The sequence below is a fragment of the Strix uralensis genome, chromosome Z (genome assembly GCF_047716275.1).
Source record: "Strix uralensis isolate ZFMK-TIS-50842 chromosome Z, bStrUra1, whole genome shotgun sequence".
Lineage (NCBI taxonomy): Eukaryota > Metazoa > Chordata > Aves > Strigiformes > Strigidae > Strix > Strix uralensis.
The window spans coordinates 12,514,706-12,538,138 of NC_134012.1; the positions used below are offsets into that span (position 1 = coordinate 12,514,706).

General features: G+C 37.2%; 1 protein-coding gene across 3 annotated transcripts in view; it reads right to left on the reverse strand.

Annotated features, from left to right (window-relative positions):
- Positions 1-8,431: 8,431 nt before the first annotated feature.
- ADAMTS6 (ADAM metallopeptidase with thrombospondin type 1 motif 6) overlaps positions 8,432-23,433 on the reverse strand; it is a 156,143-nt gene continuing 141,141 nt past the window's right edge. For all 3 annotated transcript variants that reach the window (XM_074856398.1, XM_074856397.1, XM_074856396.1), the window contains 3 exons: positions 19,294-19,470; positions 17,911-18,067; positions 8,432-11,896 (listed from right to left, as the gene is read on the reverse strand). In XM_074856398.1, coding sequence (XP_074712499.1) covers positions 11,787-11,896; positions 17,911-18,067; positions 19,294-19,470 — 444 coding nt within the window. In that variant the 3' untranslated portion in view covers positions 8,432-11,786. The remainder of the gene's footprint in view (positions 11,897-17,910; positions 18,068-19,293; positions 19,471-23,433) is intronic.

A 23,433-nucleotide genomic window follows, 5' to 3' on the forward strand; every position in this document is an offset into this window, starting at 1 on the left:
CCCTAAGTGGATTTTACATTTTTCTGCTATCAATAAACAGCAATTGTGTGTTAGTTATGCAATACATGGATTATGGTAAAAAACTTTTCATATCAAAATTGTTTCTCCAAACAATGTTTTGTCAGTATTTTTCCTATGTATTTTAAAAGGAGTCTGCTAACAACTTCTAAAGACTTACTTGTAATCTTAGCTATGAGTCAGAAATGCTGTTTGCGCTTCTTTTTTTAAAATTTGAACTGAAATTCCAAGATATTCTTCAAATCTCCTTTCCCCATCACTTCTTCAACAGCTTCCTATTAGAAAAGTATATTCACTCTGTGACGATGTTAGGTTGCAAAAGGATCTTTAGCAGAAAAAAAAGAAGGGAAAGATATCTGTCAGTTTGTAATTAACAACAATGAAGGAAGCTAGGTCCTTTATCTAACACATTCACATATAAGATAAAGAGTTCAAGATATTCTTTTTTGTTTAGTTTTTAGAAAACTATAGAAGTAAATAAGGCTTCCAGCTATTTGTTAATTATTTTGGATGACTCACAGGAGCACCCAGATACCATCATATCAGCATAGTCCTTCATCAAATACTTGCATATGAAAATGGGTCAGAGTATCCACCCAGAAAAATCATACTCTTCCTTGTATGTTTACTTCAACGTTTTTATGTACTTATATGGAATTGTTAAGCTAATCATATTTTTGCCAAACTGGCTATAACATAATCCACCTATGACTGACCAACTACAGAAGAAAAATTAAACAAACATTTTGCTGTTGTTAAACTTTTTTCTGAGGGTTTGAGCTTCTGAAGCCAGAAGGTCACTTGGATTATGTATACAATGTTGGTAATTGCATTCCTTAAATCTACAAAATGCCACGAAGCTCACTATTTTCCAAAATAGCTTTGCAAACAATGACAATTACTGCCCAGACATTTTCAAACACAGCAGGTTATTGGCTTAGGCAGTGATGGAAACCCTAAAAAGAAGATAAATATTTTGAAATGCACTGTAAATCAAATTTGTGCACTGAACTAAGAGTGGATTATCTGCCTCTAAACAGCAGAAGATGTTTTAGTTTAAGGGGCTTTTTCCATGCTTATTTACTAGAATTATTTTCAATTGTGTCTTTCTGATTTTTTTTTTCATTTTCACAAGATTTTTAGCAGTTGCATTGTAATAAATGACACTAATTAGTTATACATACTTTACTCATTACATTTACTGGTGTCCAATAACTCACAGTTTCTCAATATTTTAATAAAAATTGTATTTTTCAGATTCAAAATTGATTGGGAACAATGCTGTGTTGGTTTCACGCTGCTCTGCAAGTATTTATAGTATATGTATCTACAGTCTCAACTGAGCAAATTTCTATGATGTAACTAACTGAGTCCTTGACTAAGAATGAGTCTGTGAGGAGAATTATTATACTGTGATGTACTATATTTTGATACTGTGGTACCAAGACAAAGGCAGCCACCTTTTGCATCCTTCATTTCAGAAAGTGAGTATCTGGACAAGAAAAAAAGACAGCCCAAATGGGAATTCATACAATTGACTGTCCGAGCAGCTTTGGCTAGTATCAATAGAAGGGTAACACCAGGAAGCCAAAGACACTGGTTTTATGTATGTGCACTCAAAGCTAGTTAAGAATTATCAGGTTTCTGACTTTGTGCCATATTCACATTCTCTGGCAGAGCAAGGCTGTTGTAGGATGAAGACAACATTACCTTAGTACTCTCTGAGGAGTCATTCAGCAGACCACAAGTTCAGGTTCACTGGGCACCTTCATGAAAGAAGTAATATAAGTAAGCCAGGATGCTGCTAGATTGTTGTTGAGGGTTTACTGATTAGTATAGAGCTGGTATTGCATCCTTCTCTTTCCTAGCAGATCACAGATGTTAGAGACAAAGAGAATGTCATCAGAATAGCCCTGGGCTGGGGCAGTTTCCAGCTGGAAGAGAATCCCTTGAAACGACCCAGAAGGAAGCAGCATTTCACTAAGTCAGGTCATTATTTTTATAAAATGGGGATCAAAGCTTAAAATTTTACAAAACGGTTTCCTTCACTGAGAAAGATAAGTATAACTGACACATCCTAAAAACTGTGGTGAGTGTTCCATTGTTAATCAGAATTTGATATTTATCCCGCTAGACCTTGTAATTTTATATTGTCTGAAAGCATTTGTGTTTCCTACTGAAAGACTACTGCAATGACATGAATCCAGCTGTTGAGTCTCCTACCTTTCCTCTCACACTTAAAAAAGTAATTTTCTAGCTTTCCTCAGTATACAGAGGGGAAAGATATGAAACAAGTAAACCATAAGGCTTAAGAAAGGGCTAATAAGGGAATAGCAACTCAGTACTTTGGGTTTGGTTTGGTGGGGTTTTTTCCCCAAGACAGTTTCGTGATTTTTTTCAAATACTAGTTTAAGATTTTTGAGCAGTAGGGCTGACTATTCATCTGTGCATCCTTTGCCAAACTTCCATAGACTAAGTTCAGGTAAGTACAGGCCATTAAAAGCAACCTCCAAGAACAGCATAAACTTGATCAAAATAAAGATAAACATACACTGTTGAATGACATACACGGTATAATAAGGAAAACACAAGCAAAACCAAGCTGACATTTTACACACAGCCACAGAAGTCCATTGCACAATTCTGGATATTCTGTGCAAGGTGACTGCTTTTGTAATCAAGTTGCTCAAACCACAGAAGAATGATCAAAATTTCAGTTCAAAGTTTACCAAAACATGTTACTGCTCTCTTACCCTTTTACTTCTAAAGAAGATTCAAGTTTTATTGTTTTGAAGGCTTTAAGTCTCAGACTGTTAACAAGCAACATACCTCTTGGCAGCTCTTCACTATCCTGATGACCAGCTCAGAGTCAACACACACTGTAAGTGTTTGTTCATCAGCTCAGCAGAATTACACGGGACTCAGGGAGCATCTGGAATTCAAGAACATTGCTGTCTTTGTGGCAGGCTGATTTATGGACATCATTTTTGCAACTGCTGATCATTTGCAGCTCACTCATCTTTTAAATACAGCATAGCCAATTAAAACAGGCTATCCAAAGAGGTATAGAGTTCAGTTCACTGGTGCAAGTCACTGAGAGAGTCATAGCTTCTTTCTTTTAATAGCATACATAGCATTTCAGAGGTTCACTGAAGGAATTAAACTGACAACAGTTTCTGTCTCTGCAGTCCCTACATGGGCCCTCCACTCTCCATCCTGAGGACCAAGCTTCTGCAAGGGAAGTCCCCTTGGTGTCTCTGAGCTCAAAACTTTTCTACACGTTTCTCATGCTCCGTCTACCCACAAGAGCCATATCCTCTCTGCTGCAGGGTCACCTCTGGCTGGGACCTGTGGTCTCCACCAATTCATCCAACACTTGTGCTGGGATCCCCTCACTACCTGAGATTTCCTCAGCCCTTCACACCCTCCCAGGTCCCCTACTCCATCTCATGGCCTCACTCTCCATCCCCATTCCTTGGCCCCTCTGCAGCTTCCCCAGCCCAGCCACTGTTTCCCTTCCCCAGGCCACTCAGTGAGGGAGGGACCCACCAATGCGCATGCCCCAGAGCTGCAGCCCCACCATGGCTCCCCCAGCCCCACTGTCGCCTTCCACCTCAGCTTGAGCATGCTCCCTTGGAGCTGTGTGGCTGCTCACTGTGGCATTCCCTTCACTCCTCCAGGTGAGGAGGCAGCTGCGTCAGAGGCTGGGCAGTGGTTGCTGCTGAGGCCAGCCCAGGCAGCCAGTGAGGTCCATGGACGCTCCTTACCCAGGGTGCTCCCCAGACCCGAAGCTTCCCAGTTGAAGCTGAGCCACATGCAGCTCTCTGCCCCCCCTTGAGTGCCAGCTGCTGATGGAGGTGACCTGTCACATCTTGGAGCTCAGCAGCTCTCCACACCACACACAAGCAAACAGGGCAACCCCCAGCCCCAGACAGACCCTGTGACAGGCTTGCACACACCAGCACCCCATCCTGGCTGTTGCTCTGAGCTGCCACGGGCCACAGCTGGGCTATCAAAATGGGTTGAGGGATACCCAGTGCTGCAGGCAGCAAGGATAAGAGGAGGCTGCTGGCCAAATTTGAAAGATGCCCTGGAAAGAGCATGTTTCTTGAGTGCAGCCTGTCCCTACCATGTGTGCCAGGCAATAGGAAGACCATGTCCCATAGAAAACTATTTGATGCAGTGCTGTCCAAGGCACCACAGAGCGATGTCTGAAGCTACATCTACCTGTTTTACTGAGCATCTGCCCACAGCCTGGCAGTGCCAAGGAGCGGCCAGCAAGTCTGCAGTGACATGTTTTTCTCATATTGGGGGAAAATGGGCCAGAGTTTTACATCTAGAAGAGAAAGAGAGCAAGGGAACACATCCAGAGCCATGAAAGCAAGGCCCCAAACCCATAGTTCTCAGTAGTTTTTCTTTTATTAAAGTTTAGGATCATCGTGACTGCAAGAAGTGGCAAAAAGAGCATGGCAATTTTGCAAATCTGGGGGGGATACTTTACAGAAGGATGTTTGTCTTAATGCTTGAGACCCTGTCTAGGTTGATTAGGATAAGAAAGTTAAAAAAAATAATAATCCATGTTAATAGACTACAGGACACCCTCCTGAATTCCTGAGCTGTTAGCTTTACACACATTTTACCAAGGACTGCAGTGAGCAACCAAAGCTGAGGCAACTTCTTAAACCTCACTGAAAATCCTGAGATGGAATAGTCTTCTCTTGTATCTTCCCTTTGCAGCTGGTGCAAAACACAACAAATTATTTTCCCCTTTTATTTAAATAGGCTGTTCTGCACTCTATTTCATGAGGACACATGACTATTGACACATGTAATTACAGCTGTCATACCTCCCCTCCTCTCTAGAAACTCTGTTACCAGCCCTATCCTTGATAAAATGCTTGTGAAGAATATTACATCTGAAGTCAAATGCTATCTGCTAATTGACAGGATGGTTTCAGCAATGTAAGCTTATCTTAGGTAAACAAACTTCTAAGGAAACTTTGAGCCAGGAAGGCCAAATGAGATGTTTGAGATTCCTTTTTGCTGCAGAAGGTCTTGTTTTGATAGTGCATGTCAATAGCAAAGGCTAAATGTGAAAGAGAATGAGAAACAAAAACAGAGGTTCAGTTCCCTCTGTTTATATTTGCTCCTAACTCAATGTTTTTCATAATAAGAAAAAGCATCTCAAGGGGGTCTTTAATTATTGCGGTAGAAAAATTATCTTTATCTGGTATTTTATTTCAAAAAAAACAAAGAATTAATGCACCTCTAGCATTTGTTTCTTTAAATTCTTATTTAGATTTTATATTTGCTTTTACACTTCAATAAATAATTCACAAAACCAGCCTAAAATTAGCATTTTTACAATACAACAGTGTTAAGTTACAGATAAGAAAACTCTTAATAATATTCACATTAAAATATCAAATCAAAGGCAGCAGTACTGTACACTGAATCCACACACATGTGAAAGCAGTGAGGAAGAGGAGAAGCAGTCACCAGGGGGAAGATGACGATGGAGGGAAAAGAAGTCCTGTCCCAGTGTGTGGATTCTGAGGAATGAGAGCAAGTGTTCTGGAAATGGAGTGCAAACTTTTCAAACACATGTTGCTATGCATGCACAAGGCCCTGACCCTGTCTCTGATCAGTATTCAAAGATGTTAGAAGGCAGTGACCCTATTAAGTGCACTGTACTTCTGTAAAATTATTTGCTTTATAAAGCATAGCTCACCTCAGAACAAATGTTGCAATAATAACTTAAAATGCACTCTCAAGTTTGTCTCCTGAAATTCCGATTAACTCAAGGGTCCATGTCTTTCCATAAAAATATAACTGAAAGATACTCCCACACATGCAGAACTGTTACCTCAGTTTACTTGCACATGAAGTGTTACTCAGTACCAATCTGCATCCAAGGGGAGGGAGATCTTGAATCCTACACAGAAGACTGATCTCCATTGCAAAAGATAAGTCATACTGCGAGATGGGTTTTCAAACAATATGAAAGATAATTTTGTTATGTTATAGACATTGCAAGAATATGTACAGTTATGAAGACTTTGATGTCAAGGGGGGGTGAGGAGAAGAGTAACAAATAGAGTGGTTTTGATGTGCTTAGCATTGAAGAAACCCAATTTCCAAAAGCCATGGCTTACCCCTTATCAGCCAGGACAAATCTGATCCCTCTGGGTGGTCACAGCAACTGAAACCTGAAGCACTCTCTGGCTGAGCCTTCTCGTCTAGCTTCCAAAACATTTCTACCTCAAGCTGTGACCCGATGAATTTGTTCCAAACAGGATTACTAAAGAAGTGAGATTATACATCTAGTGATCTTGCTAGGTCTTCTCTGAAAAGGCCTTCCTGTTTATAGAAATGGCGTCTTCCCGTTCTTAATACAGAAATACATACTTACATCCTTTCACAGTCAGATTTCAGTAATTTTCTAACTAGCAACTATATGACCTCTGAGCATAAACTATGTGTCCTGTAGCCTGTACAGCTCAATGAAAATGTCAGTCCTGTGCAGAAACAGAAGAAAATAGATGACATGCAGTGCTTAGGTGATATACCAGTTTAAGTGATGCAGTATCCTTAAATGCACACCATACCGCATTCTGAGTGGCTCGGTTTCCTAAACTGGACATGAACTCTCCCTTTAGCTGGGCCAAATATACTTGGGAAACTACCAAGTCTCTAGTGCTGTAGGGAACCTTGTTCTGTGGCTGACTGAGCCCTTGTAAGTCTGTTTAGGATTCCATCCTGATTACTGCATGCAAATGCTCTTACACCATTCTGTCTAGGACAAAGATTGGAGGGACCACACAGAAGCAATCCATCCCTTCCACCTAACTGTTGTTTGTGGTGAAGGAAAGATGGCCAGATAGGGCAGAATGACAGTCTCAGCCTAGTAACGGCCTTCTCATAAAGACTCTTAGATTGATGATTGACTGACTCCAGATGAGGCTCACAGGACTCATCCGAAGTCTACTGCAGTAAACCTTCACAGAAGAGTCCTGGACCTTAGTTCTTAGCAATTAAAAAAAAAAAAAAAAAAAAAAATGTCAGCAAAATAATCGAGGCCTGTTTAGCATTCTACAGAAGATACTTAAAAGTGCTTCTTGCAGATCAGATAGCTTCAGAAAGAACAGGGAGTTTACTGATGAAGGAATAGTTGTGGGGTATAGCAAAGGAAAACAGAGAAATAAAAAGCAAGTATCTCAGGTAAAAAAGGTGTCCATTTGCTCAAGAAATAAAACTGAAAAACTGTAACAGAGAATTATAATAGCAGGGTTGGTTCCAGAAGGAAGTTCAGGTGCAGGAAGAGTGCATTTTAAAAGACTGAAGGGAATTTTGTGTGCCAGGAATTCGAGTCAGCATGAGTGATGTTAGGTTTAAGGTAGCAGGAGGAGAAAAAGAGAAGGAATCACAACAGCATCTGTTTCAGTGTACCCAGTTTGTCATTATAACCCAAAACACAAATGCTCCAGGGGGAAAGAATAATACTCAAAACTGAACAATAGTAGGAAACCTATCAGGTAATAACTTGTAGTGTGAATGTATCGGAGGAAAGTCAACAGAGTTTTGGAATGGCAGAGAACACTGTTATTAGACTGTGTTATTTACTAAGACTACTCCCATCTTTAACTTCTGATCTGTAGGGCAGTAAAACTTTTGTGACAGAGCACAGGTAGAAATACCCATACCTTTAAAACAGGTAATTGTTTTCTGAATACTTATTTGTAAATAGAATAAAAAAGAACGAAAATTACTAAATGCCTTATCAAAATATTTAACGTTCTCTACACTTTCTTCAACATCTTACTCATAATAGACAAGTCATTATTTTCATTAAACCAGAAACTAGATTTTAACTGAGAAACAAGAAATATTTCATAGGACTTGATCAGAGACTTCCATACAAGGTATTCCTACCTTACCAGGTAAGAAAAGAAGCATCTCTCAGCAACAGTGACCTAAGCACCAAGTCTTCTGAAATGACTTTCTTCTTTATATTTAAAAACATCACGGCTTCAGATAAACTTCAGATAAAACCTTAAAAGCTCAATGCAAGAAGGACATTTTATTGTTATTATTGACTGGCTGTTAATGAAATCATTCCAAGAAGTACAGGATATTTTTGCTGCCATTAATGTCATTCTTGATCTACATTATTCTTAGGCTAAAATATTATCTAATAATGTACATAACCATGTTCTTGACTTTTCCTTTTCCTCATTGTTTTGCTTATATACGACAAACATCGCTGCTGGCAAGGCCAGGATTCTAGCATAACATATAGATGTTACTTGAAAAAGAACATCTTATATATATTTTGATGCATCTGATGAAGCAAATGTTAAGCATACAGAATTCTAGTAACTGTAAGTCAGGAAATGGACAACGGTACCATGGGTATCATTCTTAAAAGCTGCAGCTTTATTTTACTAAATTATCTATGTTAAAAACAAATCTGTGCCTGGTGTGGAATTTCACTGCATCAAGTGTTACAATATTTATGTTTTCATTACAAGCAAGAGAATGCATGTAGAACAAGTGTTAAGAAACATGACAATAAATTAGAATATAATTTACAAAAGCAAAAATAATAATAATAAAGTAACAGTGTACCACATTAATACTGAGTATAAAATAATAAGCAACTAATCACAATAATACAATGGTAATTTCAGTCTGTATTATTAAGGATATCTATGTGACATTCACTCCATTACAAAGTTCCTAACGAAATGGACTATTTTGGGGTGTATACACCTTGAGGGGTTAATCTCTAGATTTTTCTTTCTGTTTTGATCTTCTTCAGCTGATAGTATTGCTCAGTGGAAGTACTGGCACCAGACTGATTTCTGCATTTCGTATTCTATCATTTGATTCTAGGCCTGCCATGTTTATAGCCTTTACAAATAGTCCTTTTGTCACTATTTAGGAGTATAACACTATTTAGCTTAGATTATATAGATGGCTACAGTGTAGCAGCAGCAATGAACTGTGCTGTGGAAATGAATTTTTTTTTTCTTTGAATCAGGTTTCATTTTTTGGTCTTAGTCTGAAGGATTGCTTAGTTTGTAAATCCACATACATTCTGTGTTTTGTTCCCTTTAACAATACAATTCAACGCTGCTCCAGGGAGTTCTTTGAATTCCAACCTCAGTGCTGTTATTTCAGAGTAAACATCAGACTCCCTAGTGTTTAGCACCAGTAAGACAGCAAAATGTGTCTTTGGAAACACTCCTTACAATTTTAATGTCCTAAGTGAGGTAAAAAGAAAAAAAAAAAAAAAAAGGTTTCCTTTGAATACACAGAAAACCCTTTTTCTATTAGCTGCAAAGACACATTAGCTGATAAACAAAATCATGCCCTGGAGAAAACTGGACCTTGATACAAAGAGGCCTCTTGCTTAGGGAATGCCTTAGCAATCCCTTTCCCTTTCATCATATTTTTGACCTAACCAGGACGTGGTAGCACCAAGGTGTTTTGTCAAAAGGATATGGAAAGTCAATTCACTTAACAGAGAAGGACTACATACTGCCTTTAATCCCTATGTGCAACTCCCAAAGATTGTTTTTCTTTTTTTCTACTGGTGTCACTTTTAACAGGAGTTGTTTACATGGCAATGAGAGCAGCAAATACGCATATGTGAATACATGCAAGCCAACTGAGAATGAATTCCACTGGTCACAGGTGTACAGAAGTGGAAATACTGGCAAGAGGTAGCAGATGACAGGAATTTGATGGTCATGAATACACGGGCTACGCAAAACCCCACGGATAGATTGTCAGTGTGTTGGGGGGGGGGGAATTTCATAGTAAGGGTCCTGTTAACAATATCTACTGTTCCATGTTAATTCACATTAGTAAATAGTGTGCAACACATCTGGCTTGTTATTGGTAAAATACACTGGTACACTTCAATTTCAGGATACTCTGAAATTATTTTTCACTGAAAAGAGTACTTTTTTTAAAAAGTGCTATCTGAGTTAGAATGTGTAACACGTTATTGTTCACATAACTTTAATTGCACTACAACAAAGGAGGCATAGTTGGATATAAAAGCACATTCACCAAGTACCTGCTGCAAAATGCAAGTGTTCAAGTACAATATATTAATATAAACAAGTACCTACTTTCCTTATCTCCTTGTTGAGTCTGTTATTGAAAAGTGAAGGGGAAGAAAGGCACAAGAATTAATTTTTTTATGGTAGATTCTTGAATGTTACTTGCCTAAGTAGTTTGGTTTCACATTTAAAAATGCAAAGTATTTGGTGAATATTAAAAACATGGTAATATGAAGTAAGTGGAGTATGGCGGCAGAAAAGTTAAGGCATCTAGCTACTAATTCATAAGCATGAGTTTGTTCCAGTCTCATGCTGAAACCTGCCCTAGCTTTAAATATGGTCCAGCTTTAAATACGTACCTGGCCATTTAGGTGAAGGTGGCCAGACTTCATCCTAGCCACCCCTTTTCCAGTGTGCCTTACTCCTCATAGTCCAACAGGCCTCTTGGCTCAAGCACACTTTTGACTTCCCATTTGAACAGAACCTAGATACCTCCATGAGTCGTTTATTCTTTGGTTGTAATTCTTGCCCACTCAGATGTGGTCTCCTGAACTGCACATTCACATTTTCTTTCTCATAAACAAATGCCCTTCTGCTATGGTATCAAAGTGAACACCCGGATTCCATTTTAACTTTCAGCTTTGCAAAGGACTGTTGCTATTACACAGTAGGCTTATCTTTTGCACTGGAATTTCTTAGTTTTGGAGAATCAAAAGTAACGTGTAAACCAGATCTAGATGCCCACAAAGTTGTTTCTTCTTTGTGGCTGGTGTTGTAAACAAAAGTGAGCTGGAGTCAAAGTGTAAGTTCTGAGCAACCTGTACCGTAGTAGTGAAGAAGCTGGCAATACGGTCTTCACCACTGTTGGAGTCTGCCTCCTCCATGATACTGAAATGTTCCCTTTCAGTGGAAATCTCAGCTTCACTTGTACAATGGCAAAATGGCCATAAACCTGCAACACAGATTTCATTTTGTTTCATGGCACACTCGTATTTCATGCACCACTGCAATAACTGTTGCACCTCTTAAAACTAAGTCCCTCATGGTTGTTCTATTTAGTATAGCTTTATATATGGCTCACAGCAGTGCTCAGGAAATATGGATTACTCCAAAGGGAATTGGGTGGAATGAAGGAAAAATACTTCTTTTTTTTAATTTCTGCTCCTTAAATAACATTTCCAAGCTCATTTTATAATTTAAATTGTGGTGCTGTGTTGTGAGATAAAATAGTTAACATTTTTAAGCTATGACTTAACATTTTTTGGATTCTTCTTTACTTCCATAGTAGACCAAGTCATAACAGCTACATTTTAAACAGTTTTAAATACAAATGGATTCAGTGTCATTGCTAGTCCATAATAAAAATTACTTTAATGGTCCAAGGAGGTAAACAGACTATTGGATTTAGTCAAGAACACAAATGTTCCACAGTAAGCTATTCTATATGTGTTGTGTGGATCTTTCCAATTTGGCATGCCCTCCTTATACTGTGTCCAGCACTTTGGATTAATAAATCCCACTTCACAGAAGTTAAAATAATATTGAAATCCTGTCAGCTGGGGCTGACCAGTGGTTACGTTTTCCACAGGGTAATGCATTTGTAAGGACGTCAATCTCATTCCGCTGTGTGGCTCTCTTTGATGGACGCTCTTCCACAATGATAATAACAAGACACATTCCTGTGCTTTCTGTGGGTCAGTGTCCTTGGCAGGTCTTGCAGCACATCTGTCTGAAGTATGCTCGACTGCAGAACTTGAACTTCAGCACCAGTGGGCAATATGCCACTTTGTTCACATCTTTGCACTCTAATAATTAAAAGCATTAAAGAGAAAAAAATCAGAAATAAAAATTAAAGCACAAAGAAAATTTGACATTTAACATGCTGCTTCTCTATCCATCCACCTTGCCCTCTTTGTAACGGCTCTTTGTAGTCCAGTCTTGAGCACACAACACATTTTAAAAAGCCATAAAAAAGTTTGCAGGGCTTCTCGCCCAGACATTTACAAGTGTGCCTACTTTGTCTTGGAAGAACTATAATTTATTGGGATAAATGATCACTTTAGACAGCTAGGAAATGTGAGTCATTTTTCTTACAATACTTTTATATATAGCTTCTCTCTCAGGAGTTATTTTATTCATCCATGAGAGAGTATCCAAAAATTGACACAATTTTCACTATTTGGTACCATGCCTCTGCTTTTGTAAGAATCCTTGAAATAGAACGCGCATTGCAGGTAACAGGGATGGAGAAAATGACGAGTGCTATGAATAAAGGCACCAACAGTGTGAGTTCAGTGACTGGACTGAATGGTGGATTACACTTTAGGCTTGGTTCCACACACCCACAATTTCTTTTATACAGGAGGAAAAGCCATTTTTATGCCTGTAAGAGACATGTAAGAGCTTTTTTTCATAGTTGTGTTTTCCCTATATGCTGGGCTTACTGCTGTAGCAGCCCTTGTCATATTGGCAGGTAACTCTCCCAGGAAGCGAGAGCAAGAGCTCAACCACGCAGAGGAAGGATTCCTTCATCCCACACAGGTTGTATCTAAAGTGACTTGTGGGGTACATTACAGGAGCACTGCTGGAATATGCTGTGGTTCTCCTCTGGCTCAGTTTCCTGTCTGTAGAAAGAAGGTGGGAATAGGGAATGGAATAGTTTGGTCCATGCCCAGTTCTCATTCTGATCTAGCTGGAGATACAGCTGTATTTGACAGCTCAGGGGTAATCTCAGGTTTTACAGTTCAGATGTTGCTGCTGCAGATTTCCTTTGCTCTGGAGTGAACATTGTGATAGATGCCTGATAGGGGATTTTTAGTCAAAAGCATTTGAGCAGTTACTTCCAGACTGGTATTAAAATAGGACTTTGGCAAAGAGCTTTGATTCATGTGCAGGAAGATGGAAGAGATGTGTAAGGAGAAAAAGTAAACCCCACAAGTTTGAATTACAAAAATTAAGTGATGGGAAAAATGAAATCAGATTAATTTCTCAGAAAATTATTTGTCTCAAAAGAATGCTGCAAGTTTTTACACTTTTAAGGTTGCATTGGATACTGGCTTCCTCCTACAATCTTTCTCAAATTACAACAGCTTTAAAGAATATGTGAATAATAAGGAGATAAACTAGCAATACTTTGACCATTATCATATTCTGTATTGATTTGATATCTAGAAGCGAAGATTGGAGGCCAGAACGCTGTTGCTCCAAGGCCTGACAGAACAACAATTCTTGACTCTGAGATGTCTGTAAGCCAAATATGAAAGAGACAACAGACACACCAAAGAGGTAAGAAAAGGAAAAAGTAATAGTGAAACAAACACAGTCAGCATGTCAATCATTCAGCTACTCCTATTTGTGTTCCTTCTACATACAATCTCCTAGTACATTATTTTTGCTCTGGAACAGGCAGTTAGGGACTGTGCTAGCTCATGCTAGCTCATGCTGCAAGGATACTTTAGTAGCAAGTTCAGTGCAGATGAGAATTTTTAGTATCTGAAGATACGAATGCACCAATGAGGCTGAACTTAGGGTGTGTACTGAACGGTATTTCTGATAATGGCAATATACGTGCTTTTAACTGGATAAATAGAGGTCATAAAATGATTTAAACTTTCATTTCATTAACACAGATACAGTGCTTTAATTGTACTTTTTTTTACTCCACCTTCCCAATGTTTTATGTATTACTTTTCTAAATTTTTAATTCTCAATTTGGAAACAGAATTGGATGCCAGGAGAAACGACATTGGGGATAGCTGGTTGAAATGTATTTCTCTATCAGCAACCACACATGGTCACTGTGTTTCACCGAGGTTCAGAAACTCTTCCTAAAAGAAGTCAATTGTCTTTCAGGTCCCTGTGTTTGTGAAGACCGGGAATATAGGAGAGACAGATGGTGAATTATAAATGAAGTGAGGAATAAAAAGTTTCACTTGATCTTGATGAGAAGTAAAAAATTCACTCAATCCCAAAAATAACCCTCATACACATTGTATTTAGTTAAATACAAGTAAAGCCACTAACTGCATTTTTGCTAAAAGTAGGATTTGAAATTATCCTATTTCATGTTTCTTTGAGTTATTCTTCCTCTTGACTAAAACTAGACCCTGTTCAGCCAATGCCATTTGGACAGCAGTGAGACAATATTCTGGAAGTTGCCCACAACTTCTGTTCTAAAAATCAGTTTTGAAATAGATATGGTGGCTGATGAAGTAGCCTGTTCTTCATAGCACTGTGGTTGAATGGAAAACTTTTAGCAGAGCCCGTTTTGTTAATAAGTTTCAGTAAGCTACATGTATTGAACTCCCCCTTCCCTGAACTCTGTGGCTAGATCAGACAATACTATGATATTAAGTATCATGTTACAGTAATAAAACCACAGAATGTCACTGTGCCTTCAGCTAAAGAGACTGCAAAGACATATCACACAAAATTCAAGGAAAACTGAAATGACATAAAAATAGATAAAACAGTTTTCAGGTAAAGCTTCAGATGGCCTTTAGCACACCAGATTCAGCAGACAAGTATATATATATATACTTAAGAGAACAAAATAATTCTGAAAACATTTCAAATCACTCAAATCACATGGTACATGCTGCCTGTAATTCACTTACAGCAGCAAATGCAATCTTACCCCCATCAGTGGCAGTCTGTCAAAACCTCATCTACAACATTCTAAATCACCAATGAAGAGTTTAAAGAAAACAAAGAGCTAAAGCAGATGTAAAATGTGACAAGATGTATTGTAACTTTCTTTTACTATTTCTGTATCCCCCAAATTTTGACTCTTATGTAAACAACCCATACCTTCCCCAAGAAAGGGCTTCCAAATGTTACCAACACAATCATTATATTGCAGAGTGGCTCAAGCCTCTTCAAAAATATGTGTCTTATCAAAACTAAATTGTCCAGCAATTACTGAATGGGTTCCTCAGGCTGGAGTTTGGCAAAGTGAAGGGAATCGGTAAGTTTGCTGGGGTTTGAAATAGGAAGGGAATCCTTTCAGTTAGTCTGACCCTGCTGCAAACCAATGATCTGTTGCTGAAGTTGCTTTTGTCCCACAGTTGGGCCCAAAACACAAGGCAGTGCTACTAGGTGGGACATGGACAAAGTCTCTTCATGCGAGCAGGTATGCCCTGCTACGCACATGCACTCCGAGGGGGCAGAACCTCCCTCTGAGACAACTGACTCCTTCCCTGAAACCCAAATAGTGATTGACCGTTCACATCCCACTGCACCTGGAGAGAGACAGAAGAGAGCATACAGGCACAGTATGCCCCTCTCACAAGTAACATTCATAATGAAATACCAGAACTCAAATATTTCTTTCTTAGGAAGTATTACCTTTCCAAAAATAGCTGTGCTCCTTAGGATTAGTTAGTTCTTGAAATCTTACATGCCTTCCATCATCCCTAGTATGCTGAAAAAGATAGGCCTCTCTGTTTAAAGGCTAACACTTTACTAACACAGGAGATGTCAGCTCCTCTTGTGTCTAAGAGGATTCTTTAAGGCAGAAAATATGCAATGCACACACACTATTCTGCAAATACTCATTTTGTGCTTCTTAAATTCAGTGTTCAATAGCAGCTCTGAAATGTGTATAAATTAGAATACATATTTAAGAAATACTTGCCGAAGTATTGAAAAAATACCTTGAAGACAAAATTTTTGTTTAATTCTGGAAGAGGGCACTGTCAGTATTTCATGGATTGCAGCAAGATTCTTCAGAAAGGATGTAGGTATTTTAAATTGTTCAATGAATTTTGAGATAATACTTACTTTGGAGCCATTTGAGCCACTTAATCATTTACAAATAATCAGTGGTTTCCAGTAAATACCTTCAATGTGGGACATAAGAAAAAATGGGATGCTAAGTGGCAACATGTTGGGAACTGTACCTATTGGAAGAGACTCTGCTATATGTTTTTTCCCCTCAATATTTCCTAACTGTGCTAATGAGGCTGCATGGCTGTCAATAAGGAGCTGGCTCATGTCTGGCCCACTCAGAGTACAGGCCAAAGAGCTGAAGTCCATCTGGAATACTATGTAAATTATTTTCAACATTTTCTAGTTGTGGATCACAAAAATCTTCCAGGGAAAGTGTAGGTCCTTGAAAAACACTATTACCAACAGGCTTACTTCTCATAGTTACCCTGCACAGTTCCACAGTAAATAAGACCATGACCACACAGTGTATATAGATCACACAAAGGAAACCCAAGATTGTATTCATCTGTGGGAAACTAGCATATTTTCCTGATAATACTAAAGAACTACTAACATAATGACTATAAATTACAACATGATCTTGTAATCTTGAAATTACGGAGATAGGGACTAAATCATGTCCTCTTATAAGTACTTTATTACCTTCCTTACTTTGAAAAAGTCAACATCTGTGTTTGGAAATAAAATATCATTTAGCCTTTGAGCTTTAAAGGGCAGAGAGTTTCCTAGATTGATAATCACCACATAAAGATTACTTGAGAGCACTAAACATAAAAATGGGAATTAAAATAACCAAGGAAAATCCTATTATCAAAATTTTTTCAAATGGAGACATGGGATGATAAGCCTATTTAAAATTAAAACTTTTAAGAAGTAAATTATGGTGCTTATACACTAAATCATCAGTGTATTTCTGGGAAGATGTTAGTATGCTCCCATTTCATCACAGACATCTTCATCTGACAGACATTTATGACAACTTTGAATCTCTGGCATGTACCTGAATGGATACAGTAGGTATTGAATGAACACCAAATCAGGGTAGACTGTAGCAAAAATTTGCCTTTTCATTAAAAATTTAAAACCAAATTATTTGTTCCATATAGATATTAAACTCCAATGTAGCTGGAGAAGCTGTGTAAAAGATACTCCATTGTATACTGCAGAGAGATTAGTTACAGAGCAGTGTTAGTGACATTGCAGTCAAGTACTCTATCAAAATTCAGGGAATAACTGTTTTAAAAGAACTATTACTGCTGTGCAATCTTTCTTGATTATTGGACATGTGTGTTTTGGTAATTTTTTATTCCTTTTCCCCTTGCACACAAAGAGAAACTATTCTACAGTTTTACAATCAATGAGGAAACTCTTTTTTCTTACTGACTAGCACTCCAATCCTACTTTGAAGACAGCATTTCCTAATAGGTTGGCTTGAACAATTTATGAGCTCAGATATGGAGCCCTTCATAAACATTAATAAGCTTATTTTGACAATATTATCTAATATACCCTCTAGCAAAAACATGTTATGATGAAGCTGGTTAACAGTCTGATTAGACTGCATCATGTAAAAAATACTGTAATTATTTCAAACAGGCATTATAAATCCAAGAAATTGAACGTTAATTAGAAGAAGCTGATAAGTCAAAGAACAGGCTCGTAGCACCATGTAGCATTAAATCTATGGTCCCAGGCTTTCAGTAAACATGTAATTAACTATTTTTGCCACTACATTGTTATGTTAATCACTGATGGAGCAGGTAGAAGGTCAGTGGATGAGAAGTATATCATGCTCACCCTGCTATTATGGACATTTCCATTGAACCAGTAAAGAGACTGGAAAACTAATGACACAAAACAACAGTATTTTGTCCATGACTTAGGCTATATATTTATAAGGGTGTTTTTTTAAACGAAGAACCTGTATTAGGATTTTATTGACTTCACCTTTGAACTACAATGACTAATTAGAAAATGATTGTAAAAAATTAATTCACAGTCTGAGAGATGATGTCATTTAGACATTTTTGATGTCATTTAGACTTTTTGACTCTTTCCAGAATAAATTACAATGAGATGGCAAACTTACCTTCTGTGTTGGAAATGGGAGTACTGTCACATTTACTTTCACACTGCTGCATTGATGGTGGTCTAAGTGTTTCTGGACACTCACTGGATGCTTGTCCGGTGTATGAGAGGCACTGTACTGTTCTCATCTGTTGCCCAAGACCACACTGTGCAGAACACTAAAAATAAGAAAGATGAAAAACTAAAACAACTTGGATCCAATTTTAAGATATAAAACAAGATAACAGTAAAGCAATCAGGAACAGTACACATGCACAAATTTTAAAGAAGACAGGCATCCGAAGAGATTTGGCTAATGCAGAAAATAATTTTCCTAAAATATTTTAGAATTTTTCCTTTTTGACACTGTATGTGAGCACTTGCCTTTCAAAGAAAATAAAACACAATGAATGTTGGCTCCCTGAACAGTACAGATTTGAGATATAAGAATATAATTTAATTTGCATTATTTCATATATCATGTCTGAGTTTAAGTGCATGTTTTCAAGAATTACTTTAGAATAAAGAAAAACCAAAGAGAGCACGAATTCAAATCTACTAGAGGACTTTTTTAAGAAAAAAGGAAACTATCTTTCAAACAAAAACAGTTTGCTGTTTCAAAACATGTTTTAATTTCTATAACTAAACAGTGGTTTTAGTGCAATATCAATTTAAGATAAATGTGCATCTGAACAACTTACTGTAAAAGAAAAGCCAGTAAGACTCTAATATCACAAATTATTGTCCCTCGGTTAGTTAAGATAATGTGTTTTATTTTCATTAGTGGCAAATTACTCAGCAAACTTAGAAACTGAAACATCCATTTATTATTTTTAAAATAGGTCACTGATCAAAACTGAGATGCAAAAACATAAAGAAAGAAGGAAACTCACTGTATCATATTTAGAAACACTGCATAATGGCAGCACTATTCAGCCTGTTCTGTAACAATTTAGCTCCCTGTCTGGTAATTCAGTGTGTTTTACATAAAATTATATAGATCTCAAATTTTTTTTTGTGGCTATATATATCTATATCTCACCAAAATAGAAATTGGATTTTTTTCTCAAGGAAGTTAAATGTGTTTTTAAAATGCTAAATCTTGCAACATTGCTGTATCCCAAAATCCCCTTCCAAAAAAACTGCAATAAGGACTATATAATTTTTCAGAAAATGCATACAGAAATTCATCCAGTAGAAACCAGATGGCTGTCAGCAAATCCTTTATAGTTCAGCAGACAAACATCATTCAGCATCACATTTCAATCTGAGACAAAAAATAGGGGAGAAGCTTTTGTTTCATCATGGGAACCATCTCTTATCCATTTCCAGCAACATCACCTCCTTAGAAGGTGCTAACATGTAGGAGACTAATAGCAAAAAATACTTATATGAACTATCATACCTGTCCCCAGTCTCCAGTAACCCAGCGAGGAGGAGGACATCGGCCTAAACTACAGCGGATGCGGACGGGCGGCTTGCTTTCTTCTTGGCATTGCGCAGCTGGAAAAGTTTTTAAAAGATCGCTGCTTTTGCACAGAACAATTCGGTGTTTGAATCCTGGGCCACACTTTGGTGTGCACTGAAAAAATATTGATGCGAATAAACAATGAAAAATCTCAGTAAAAATTCAATAAAAGTGTTGGAAATGTGATTATAGAAAACAGGAGAATATATTTATGGTCTTACAATTAAACTATAATTACAATTTTCCCAAAAAGATCATAATAATAATAATAATAATTTTAAAATCTTTAGACAAGCTAACTGATGATTGCTTTATTAAGTTCAAGTTTTTATAATTTTTAATTTGATAAAAGTAGATTTCCTTTGCTATTTATATTTAGGCTATGGTGTTATTATTTACTTTTATACATAAGAGCTTTTAGGTTAGGTTTAAGAAAAGCACTTTGCTGCAAAGTAGAAAGGTCTGCCACACGTAGCACTATTATGAAACAAACTCGAGTGTGCATTTCAGAAATTAAAAGTAGAACACTCTGTTCTTCATATGACCTTAGTACAGTCTTTCTCCACCTCACTTACAGACTACTGAGCTACAATGAACACATTTTTCCTCAATATGCATATTGGAAGATAAATGCTTTATTGGACTCCATAGAAACCAGACAGTTCGGATAGAAATACTGTACCCTCTCTTACAATGCATGCTTTTCTCTGCTTTGCTATTTAAATTTTAATTCTGTTTTCACACAGTTCTTGTTTTTCCACCTTTTATCACTCCCTTGCTTGTTCTAACACAAGCAGATAATAAACAGTAATTTGAAAAGAAGCAGGTCTGATGACCTTTGTTCTTCCTCCTCTTTCTTCATATCGGACTTCTCCCCCTTTTCCTTCCTTTTTGCTATTATCTGACATTTACATTAGCACAACTGCAGATTTGGGAAGAGACAAGTGTTAACAAAATTAAAACTCAAGACCTTCCACAAATCAGTCCCTATTCAACATCTGACCAGGAGATTTTGCAAGCACCATTTCAGAATTCCCTATTGGCATGTTAATCTTTACCCCATAAGCATATCTGCAGTATTTGGACCAAAATCAGTTTCTGATAGCATAAACCTTACATACAGATTATGCTGAAGTGGAACTGCCTTTCACATGAAAGCAGCTCTAGAGACAAAACATTATCTGGGAAATAATACTACGTGGAACTGGAGCAGTATTTAAGAGGTTGCACACCTAAGGCCTCCCACACATCCAAAACAGGTCAGTGTATAACTGGGGAAAACAGAAAACCCCCTAAGATTAATTTTCAAAAAAATGACTTGAGTGATTCCAACTTTACTGTTGTATGCCTAATCCTGAAGCATCTCTGCCTAATTTAAAGAATTTTAAAAACAGTTCCACAGTACTATGTATTGATATTCCCTATGCATATGTAAAGGTGTATATACCTCAAAATAAGATCTTTAAGAAAATGTCTCAGTGGGAGCCACCTAAACAATTGAATACAGAATGGACAAGTTTATCCCAAATCTTATTATCCAAAGTTTAGAATCCAGAACTATAAAATGAGAATATGATTACCTTACTTAAAATTTAATCTTTCCTTTCCTATCCTATTCTTTCCTATCAAGGTACTGCCTCCTTATCTACAGTAGTTCAGTGTTTCGAATTCTGATACAGAACGTCCAGGTTCAATCGTCCTCATACTGAAGGGGCTTTAACCCCAAATCTTGTGTACCCTAAGTACCTGCCTTCTGGAAAACTAGGGAAAGAAGGAAAGTAAGAGAAGAAAGATCTCTGTATCTCTGGCTGAACTGCAAAAAGAATATTAATCTAAATAGAGACAAAAAACCCAAGTATGTGAGGTCTTCAGCATCATGATCATGACTCCTCAGTTCTGGTCCAAATTCCATGGAATGTTGCGTTTATTTTCCCCCACAAATATTTCCTGTAAAATGCATGACTTTTAGGCAGGAACTAGAAGCAAGTGCCCCTTCCTAGCTGAGTGCTTAAAACCACTTGCACTCAACCTCTTCTCAGTGACAGCATTCTGTCAAAAACAAACAGAAAAGAGACAAGGTTGAAAGGACCTTGTAAAAATTGTCAAAACCCAATCAGCTTGTGCTGTTTCATAATCGCTAGAATATGTTATCAAATAAACAAGAGTTTGAGGATCAAAATTTGAGTTTAGGTGCATCCATTTCCTAGTCCTACTTGAAGATATGTTCTTTTATCTACGTCTAAACTGTCATTTGAGAAAAATCTTCTTTCAGCTACTGGTACCGGAAGGAAACAATGTCCCTTAAAAACCCACTTTTTTGGAGTCATAGTCAAAATTCCACTAAATAAGATGGATTACATCCAGTCCCCAGGAATGAAAGTGAAGTAAGGAAATAGGTTGCCTACAATAATACTGAATCACCAAAAATAAAATGCATCAGTAGAATCTATCAAAAAAATATGTCTTCAAAGCAAATGCAAGACAAAATACCCAGACAAACAAAACCATTATTAAATGCTTCTAGAATTTTTGACTCAGAGGAAGTCATGACTAATGGTAATATGAATGCAAAGTAAATGTGCTTGTCTGATAAGGCACTTCTCAAGAAATCCTTAGATTAGTTTTTCTTGGTTTATTATCTGAAAAAATATAAAAGAAGTCATTTACAGTGGGCAGAATAATTCAGTCAAAGCTCAACTATTGCAAAGTGTGAAAAATTTTATGGCAAAACTGACACTACCCGAGCATGACTACATTCCACTGGGCAAGACACTGTTAACTTCAATTACTATTTGATAAAAGACCTTTTACATTACCCTAAGGACTTAATTTAATCTCTGTGTTTACGAACTGTTTATTTCTCTGACCAAAAAGATACATAATTTCTTGCTAATTATCATTGAAGACTAAAAAAATGTGTAACTATACTGATGCTCAACAAGTGCATTAGCATATAAAAGAGTTCTATAATTGTTTAATTTTTATCACATATTGGCTGTTTTGAGTATGAGAACAAAACTTCAGAATTTGCATTTCAGAGAAAAGTAGCAAGGTTTGCTATTGGTTTCAACGGAAGAAGTATTCAACTTTTCACTTATTGAGTTCACTCTTGATTTCATTTTCACGCTTCTGTCAGAAAATCATATAAATAAATATATAAATGTATATTACTATAGGGATTTGAATACATTCTATTTCTGGGAATCCTGAACAGAAAAAAAGCTGGTTTTCTCATTATATTAAAATGGTATCATCAGTCAAGACAGTTTGCCAAGCTACACCTGGCAAAATTCATACCAGAAAGAAGTTGGCACTTTTTCACAATTCTAATTAAATACCGTCACAACCAGAAGCTTAGCAGAGCTTGAATCTTTAGATTAGAATGATTTTGTTCCAAATTATAACATGCTTCTGCTGTATAAAAGGCTGGATATGAAGGCCTTAAAAAGTTCTTCAAGATTCTTATGAGGGTGGCAATGTTGATAGCTCTAAGAATGATGTATTAATGAGCAATGTCTCCAGGACGCAGCTAAAGGGCAACAGTATACAGACAACATGTATCTATGGCTCTATAACTTGTCATATGGATAGTATTATTTGTTAGTACTCATATGATGACTAGATATTCCAGTTGGAAATAAAGTACTGCTATAACGAATGCAAAGAGCCTACAAACTGTCAGTGCCACAGATGTAGTATAGAGTCTTCCATGGAACATCCCCTCCCACCCATCCATTCTTTTCTTCTCACTCCTTTCCTTTCTGCTTTAAGTCAGATGCTGATCTACACTGAGAAAAGTTGCTGAAACCACTTTTCTTCAGGTGTCAGGATATAAAGGTGACAACTTTTTATAGAACTGATTCCAAAAAATATGTGTTATCTTGAATAAAAATAGACACATTAAGGTATAGTCTGGGAATGACTTACCTGTTTTATGGTAGTGGGTTATTAAAAAAACCTAGTACAAATAACAGGACATTCAGAATATAAGAAAAGCATCTCTCTGGTAAGTTAATGAAAACAAAAAAATTTCAGAAGTTCACATTATATTTTAGAAGACTTTTCGATATAAAAGTT